We start from the raw sequence: 7655 nt of genomic DNA, 5'->3' as shown, positions 1-7655 counted from the left end.
CTGGAGAGAAGATACGCAATTCCTTTACTTAGAGCCTATTAAAAACCTCTCCCCAATCATTTAAAAAAGAAGGTTTGAATGCAACATCTATTCAACTTTTTTATAAAATACTTGAATAGAAAAACTGGAAACCTTGAAATAAACTTTAACATTTACCTACTTTTAAATTTAAATTAGCTGATATAGCCACATTTTCTAATAAAAAAGTACTAACAATTTTTGCAAGAGGGTCGTCATTCATTAATATAGGAATGTCGACAGTACTGCAATATTTGTTTGCAGTAAACAACTGGATTTTGTTGGAGTTAAAATTTACAAGCCACTGTGAGCCCCAATCTGTTACAGAAGTATGATCAAATTCAAGATCGGCTGCCTGTTTTAAGCGATCAAAAAGACTTTTTGTTGGTAGAAGTATAAAGATGAGTTACCAACAAAAGAGCAACTTTAGGTGTAACGTTGTCAGGAAGATTATTAATGTAAATAAGAAACAAAATAGGACTAAATATAGAACCTTGAGATACCCAAAAGTTACTATAAAAGAAGAAGAGTATAGGTCTACGAGGATAATTTTAATAAAGCGGTTAGAAAGAAACGATTTGATAATTTCAAGAACTTTTCCAGATACACTATATAAAGCTAGCTTATGAAGACCAGCATGCCAAACTTTGTTAAAGGCTTTAGATATGTCAAGAGCTATAGCTCTAGCCTTTCAGCCTCCATCTAGTGCACAATAAAATATTTTAGTCACAGCAGTTAGCAAATCAGCTGTAGAAAGTTGAGATCGAAAACCTTATTGATTGTCTGACAGTAAGTTATTTGACTCAAGATGGGATGTGAGAAATTTGTTTATCAAAGTCTCAATGAACTGATTGGAGGGGTCAGAACGTTCTCCTAAGTTTTTGAAAATTGGAACAACAGACGCCATTATCCAGCAGGTAGGAAAACAAGAATCAGTCAGGCACTTGTTAAACAACTGTGAGAAAATTGAAGAGAGTTCTGGAGAACAATTTTGTAAGACTATAACAGAAATCTTGCCTGACCACAAGCCGTAAAAGAGTTTAATCGAGATATGACTTCAGCTACGAAAGCTGGAGTGATTTGAATGTCTAACAATAGGTTAATATGTTTAATTAGAATTGAAGGAAGAGAATAGCCATAAGATTTGAGAGTCGAATTGCAAGAAAATTTCTTTGCAAGTAGTCCTTATCCTTGGGAGAGGTAATTAGATCAGTTCCATGAATGAAAGATGGAATGTTAGACACTCCTTTGTTAACAATGCCTAATTTTTGAGATAAGATACAAGATTTAGTGAACTGAGAATAATGGAGCTTAGCATCTGATTGCACCTTTTCACATCGATTTCTTGCAATAATAAATAGCCGTTTGTTCTCAAGAAAGTTAATTTTTTTAAAAAAGATGAAAAAATTGATTACGATTAGATATAGCAGCTGCGCAAAAAGGTTAAAACCATGGAGTAAAATAAGGCTTGACTTTAAATCAACAAGAAGGAATAAAAGCTTCCATTTTTGCTAGAATTCAGAAGGTTTCTTTGGAGGCGCGTTTATCAGCTGAGAGAGAAAAGACATCAGCTCACGGATCTTCACGAGGAAAACCACAAAAAGAATCACAGTCAGCTTTAGGGTAGTAGTAAGTGATGCAATGATAAAGTAGTCCGAAGACGAAGTACGAGATTAAAGATTTATAGAGATCATTACACGGTCAGAACCACCTAAAGGAGAAAAAGGAGAAACTGAAACAATTTATGGCAAGAGACAAGAAAGAAATCAAGGAGTGAAGGTAAATAACTAGGGTTGTCAGGATAACGAGTCACAAAGTTAACTATGCGACTAAGATATTGAGAAATGTAGAAGTTATAGGCTTTAGTGCCAGCAGGTTCAGTAGCGTTAGAGCGTAGCCATTCAGTGTGATTGACATTTAAGTCAGCAAAAACAACAACATTTGAAGAGGGGTAAAGAGAAATGGGATGGTCAATTTGATCAGAAATTATATCTTAAAGAGTGCAGTCTTAGGAAGAAGGAGAACGATAAAGAACAAAGTGAAGAGGTGCTAAGCGAAAGCACATAAAAGAATGGTCGCAGGATTCGAACCTGATTTCACGACTAATTTATTCGTGAATTGATTCGTATGTATACCCCTAATTCAAACATGTGACAAGAGCTAGTTTACCAAAAACGGATAAAAATGGGATTTAATTTACATATATAAAAAAAAATTTGAGTAATAAGTATACTGACATTTAAAACGTGCTGGTTTCCAGTCTAGAAATATAAAACATACTGGTTTCTAGTATTTTAAAATTGGATTAATAAAAATAATACAAAAGAAATAAAACAAAAACAACATGAAATCGGATTTTTTTTAGGAACAAGACTGTTAAAATATTTAATATTGTTTTCCGACTCTCAAACTAAATCCCTTTTAGAAATAATTAAAACGATTAAAATAAGAAACAGTAATCACAGTAACAATTGAAACGCATTGTAAAGTAAATATTTGTCATTTTATAATTTTATCACAAAGGCGCTAATATATTTTCGGAATGATAAACATGGCAGCGAGTTTGTATACACGATTTTTCCTAATAAAATATTTTTCCAGTCACTAATAATTGCGTTGTATTAAAATGGGCGATGACGATGACTGGCAAAAACTGTCTATTGAAGATAAAGTTAGTCACAAGGTGAAGATTTCAAAAATATTTATACCTTCCAAAAGAATAAATGAAATTTACTTGAGTAAATAAAGTTTGAATGTTAATTCAAATAATATTTATTTTACACGTTTAATATAATATAAATTAAAACGACAAATAAAATCATATAAATCTTTTTTTGATGACATACAGTATAAATTAACAGTTTTGATAAAATTATATTATGTGCTTACTTTAAGTTTATTTATTTTTTCAATCTGCATTCACATTTGAATACAAAAAAATAACCTACAAGTGGCTATAATAATAATATTCATAATTATACTCAATAATAATATAGACTGATATAACATTAATCAGTTCATTGTTTAATTTAAAAAATTTATAGCTAACCAGTGAAAAATAGCAAAATGTAAACATGAGCTTTTGGAAAAATTTTCAAAAGCATTACATGAATAAAATTGGCTGCCTACTTTATTTTACTATTGCTCTAAAAGTTTAATGAAAATCTAAACTCAATGAAAATCGATGATAAAAAAAGCATTTAATGACTATTAATTATCTCAATGTACAGGCAATCTTATCTTTAGTTTATTCTTTTTTTAAAATTCTCATTTCATTGAATTTAACTAACAATAGCATAAAATTGATCTGCAAGATCTATCATCCATAAAATTTCAGACTGTTAATTGACTTAATAATTCCATGCATTTTCAATGTTTTGACATCCTAGTTTTGCTCTGCATTAGTTAGAGTTTTTCTAATGCTGTTTTTCTAATATTCGCAATATTAACTTTGAAATTTTCTTTCTTTTATTGAAGTTTTTTCATGTCATCTGTGATGCACTCTTTCTATATTTTTCTATCTTTTTCTATCCTCTAAAACCACTATCTCATCTCCAGCCCTTGGAATTAGGGTCGGCATTCGACAATACCGACCTTAAAGTGTTTAAGGACTGCAAAAAATTGTCGACTCGTATCAATGTTTTATGATAAGACCTTTGCATCAAATTTTTTTTGCCGATCTCTTAAAGATTGAGGTAGGCAAATTATTGCCGACCTCATTTTTCCTAATTCTGAGGGTTGCATCTCTTAATGGTGATGTCCAATCATCTGCATTTTTATAGCCTTTCGATTAAAGATGCAGAAGATACAGGTAGTTTGTTTGCCCAAACTATTTTATCTTTAGCAACGCATTCTATTAGATTTACTCACTGTTTCCAATTTCTTTCTTACATCATCATTACTTATTTTTTAAAGTCTCACAGTATATCCACCAGATAATATCTTTTTTGACTTCTTTTCTGTATTCAACACTCAAAGCCAAAGTCCGTTTATCTGTGAATTGTGTATTAGTCCGGGGCAGTTTACACTATATTTGACTAATATGATTACTTATTTTTATAATTTAAGAACAATATAATGTGGTGTGTCTACACATCACAGCTCTTTAGCTAGTGATATTAACTACCTATAGATTTATAATTATGCTTTAATAAGTCACAAGGCTACGATATGCAGCTATTGATATATCAGTTACTACAATATGCATGCTATTGATATATCAGTAGCTAAAAAACTATGATAATGTAGCCATTGACTAGGTTTAAAATTGTTTTTATGTTGTAGTTAGCTACATACCTACTTCCTCTAGCTATCAATATATTCTAGTAATATTGTTAGCAATAAAGCTGTGATATGTAGCCATCAACTACAGATTTGTCGTAGTATTGCAGCTAGTCATATTGTTATGATATCTAGCTAATGATATATTGCAGCAATTAATTTTTAAATTGTATTGATAAAGCTATCTAGGTGGGAAATAAGCTAGCTAGTCGCTAGCTCATTTCCTACCTAGATAGCTTTATCAACACAATTTAAAAATTAATCAAAAACATATTTTTATTGTTGAATCTCTTTTTATCTCCTAAGTAATATACCCACATCAAGATTTAATGCAGCGTAGCACTTATCTTAATAAAGTTAATATTTTTATTAGTCTATTCTTTTAATAACTGGCTAATAATAATATTCTAATAACTCTGAATCTTTTTCTTATTTCATTGCTTTGTATATATATTTAATTAAAGATTTAAATAAATGATTTATTAATGTACCTTTTTTGTATTTAGGCTTAATATGCTCGTATTTGTTATTCCAATAATCAATTTATTAATTCATTTACCTAATACTTCATTTTTAATACTCCTAATATAGTTTGAATTTTTATGTGAAAATTTTTTTTTATGTGAAATTTTATTTTTAGTTATGGAAAGCTCGACTTGCTGGTTATGAAGAAGCTGCTAAAAAGTTTCGCTTAATTGACAGTGATAAAAGTCCAGAATATCTAAATTTTTTAGGAAGTATAAAAAATTTTGTTACTGACTCTAATGCAGCAGCTCAAGAGAAGGGACTGGAAGCTGCCCTTTCATTTGTTGAAAATGCAGCTTGTGCCTCAAAGTATATTAATTTTAATAGGCTCAATAGATTAAATTTTTTTTTGTAATCGAAAAAAATAAAACAAACAGTTTTGGGTAAATGAAATTTCTTTATGGTAGGTTAACTAATAAAAAAATATTTATCGTTTTCAGATGTTGTTCAGATGTTGTCACTGGTATAATTTCAAAAGTATTAACAGCCAGGCCAAAGTCTAAACAATTAGGCGTTGATATTTTGCTTATGTTTATTGAAATTGAAAAGCAAGATGTAGTGATGGTAATTATTTGAAATAATTTTGTTTTCTTTTAGTTAATACTAGATTTTGTTACTTTTATATTATTCTTGTTTTAGTCATGCTATACCATAATACAAAATAAAGGAATGCAAAAATATATACAAAAGATTTATTTATTGAAAAATTTTAATGGTTTTTTGAAAATAATTTTAGTTTTTGACTTAATGCAAATGTTTTTGTTAGTAATTTTGATATACATTTTATTTTAAAAAGTGCAGTTTCTATATAATTTAAAATGTTTTAATGCCAAGTGTCTTTTTTTAGGAAGAGCTTGTAAATGGTTTTTCCCAAAAAAATCCAAAAGTTATTGCTGCTTGCATATCAACTTCTTGTCAGGCATTACGGTTTGAGTTTAAAATATTTTGTGGTTTGAATTTTAAATACCAAGTATGTTTTTTTTTAAAAACCACCACCACCACCACCACCATCATCATCATCATCATCATCATCATCATCATCATCATCATCATCATCATCATCATCATCATCATCATCATCATCATCATCATCATCATCATTGCCATCTTCATCATTATTATCATCATCATCATCATCATCATCATCATCATCATCATCATCATCATCATCATCATCATCATCATCATCATCACCATCACCATCATCATCATCATCATCATCATCATCATCATCATCATCATCATCATCATCATCATCATCATCATCATCATCATCATCATCATCATCATCATCATCACCACCATCATCATCATCATCATCATCATCATCGCCATCATCATCATCATCATCGCCATCATCATCATCATCATCATCATCATCATCATCATCATCATCATCATCATCATCATCATCATCATCACCATGATCATCATCATCACCATCATCATCACCATCATCATCATCATTATCATCATCATCATCATCATTATCATCATCATCATCATCATCATCATCATCATCATCATCATCATCACCATCATCATCATCACCATCATCATCATCATCATCATCATCATTATCATCATCATCATCATCATCATCATTATCATCATCATCATCATCATCATTATCATCATCATCATCATCATCATTGTCATTTTTATAATTAAAACTTTGCTTTTTTTAAAGAGAGTTTGGAGGTAAGGTTATTATGATGAAAGGTCTTGTCAAACTTATACCGACTCTGCTTAGCCACAGTGACCAAGGGGTTAGAGCTGAGGTAGCTAAATTTTTATTCTAATATTGTCATTTATGCATTAATTATTCTTTTTTCTAATACTTTTTTTTATATTTAATTTATATATAACTTTGTTTATATACAAATTCTAAAGGTTTTGTTTTTAGTTAAATTAAAATTATTATTAGACTAAAGAGCTTGCCATTGAAATTTTTAAATGGATTCGAGATGCAATTAAACCTCAGCTTTTAAATATTAAACCAGTCCAGGTAATTTTTTTTAAAATTTTTAGGCTTCTTTTGTTTAATAAAAAATTAGTATTTTTTTTATTAAATATATTTAATGTTATTAAAATATTTTTATATCTTATAATTAAATTTTAAAGCTTAAAGAACTTGAAGATGAATGGCAAAAACTAGAAGCCATTCCTCCAGTTCCAACAAGGTTTACACGATCTGAACAAGCAAAACGTGCTGCTGCACCTCCTCCCACTTTAGCTGCTATAGGAAAAGTTGATGAAAATGGGGTTGCTCCACAAGGTAAAAAAAAAATTGTGATCATTAATTATGATTTGGGAAAATAAAAATTAATTTGGATAGGGTAGGAAATTTTAAAAAGTAAGTACTTCCAGGATTTTGTCTTTTTCTAAAACAAAAACCTGAAAGTTTTTATCTCGGAAAAAGATTGCAGAACTTTAATATTTTTAGAATCTATAATTTTTCTAGTTTATGGTTACAATAATGCATAAGCAATAGAGCATTTGGTCTAGTTTAGGAGAGTTTATTTAATTAAAAAGGGTTTTACTTGAAAATTTGAAAGTTTAATAGTCTAGTACATATTTCATAACATGTAGTTGTCAACCATTGGTTTACATGGTTTAACATCAGAAAAGGTTTAACTCCATTAGAGTTACCTTTTCTGAAATGGGTCATTCCTACATGGATTGTGACAAAGTTATTGGTCTCATTAACTGGAAATCTCAAATTAATATACCTCCTTGAAAAGTGTTTTTTTTTTTAACTTTCCTCGATTCATATCTCATAGAAACTCTTAAGATGTATTTGAATACACTGATTGATAGAAATAAAAGAA

At 29.6% G+C, this 7655-nt stretch overlaps 1 protein-coding gene across 1 annotated transcript in view; it reads left to right on the top strand.

Moving 5' to 3' along the window:
• Window positions 1–2465: 2465 nt before the first annotated feature.
• LOC101235191 (cytoskeleton-associated protein 5) overlaps window positions 2466–7655 on the top strand; it is an 84093-nt gene continuing 78903 nt past the window's right edge. Inside the window, exons 1-7 of the mRNA XM_065791662.1 lie at window positions 2466–2701; window positions 4940–5133; window positions 5265–5388; window positions 5672–5751; window positions 6515–6605; window positions 6752–6832; window positions 6949–7102. Of these exons, the coding sequence (XP_065647734.1) occupies window positions 2645–2701; window positions 4940–5133; window positions 5265–5388; window positions 5672–5751; window positions 6515–6605; window positions 6752–6832; window positions 6949–7102 (781 nt within the window). The 5' untranslated portion in view covers window positions 2466–2644. The remainder of the gene's footprint in view (window positions 2702–4939; window positions 5134–5264; window positions 5389–5671; window positions 5752–6514; window positions 6606–6751; window positions 6833–6948; window positions 7103–7655) is intronic.

This window comes from Hydra vulgaris, chromosome 02, assembly GCF_038396675.1.
Source record: "Hydra vulgaris chromosome 02, alternate assembly HydraT2T_AEP".
Lineage (NCBI taxonomy): Eukaryota > Metazoa > Cnidaria > Hydrozoa > Anthoathecata > Hydridae > Hydra > Hydra vulgaris.
Note: the sequence above shows the minus strand (reverse complement) of the source record. Positions and strands in the feature narration are given on the sequence as shown.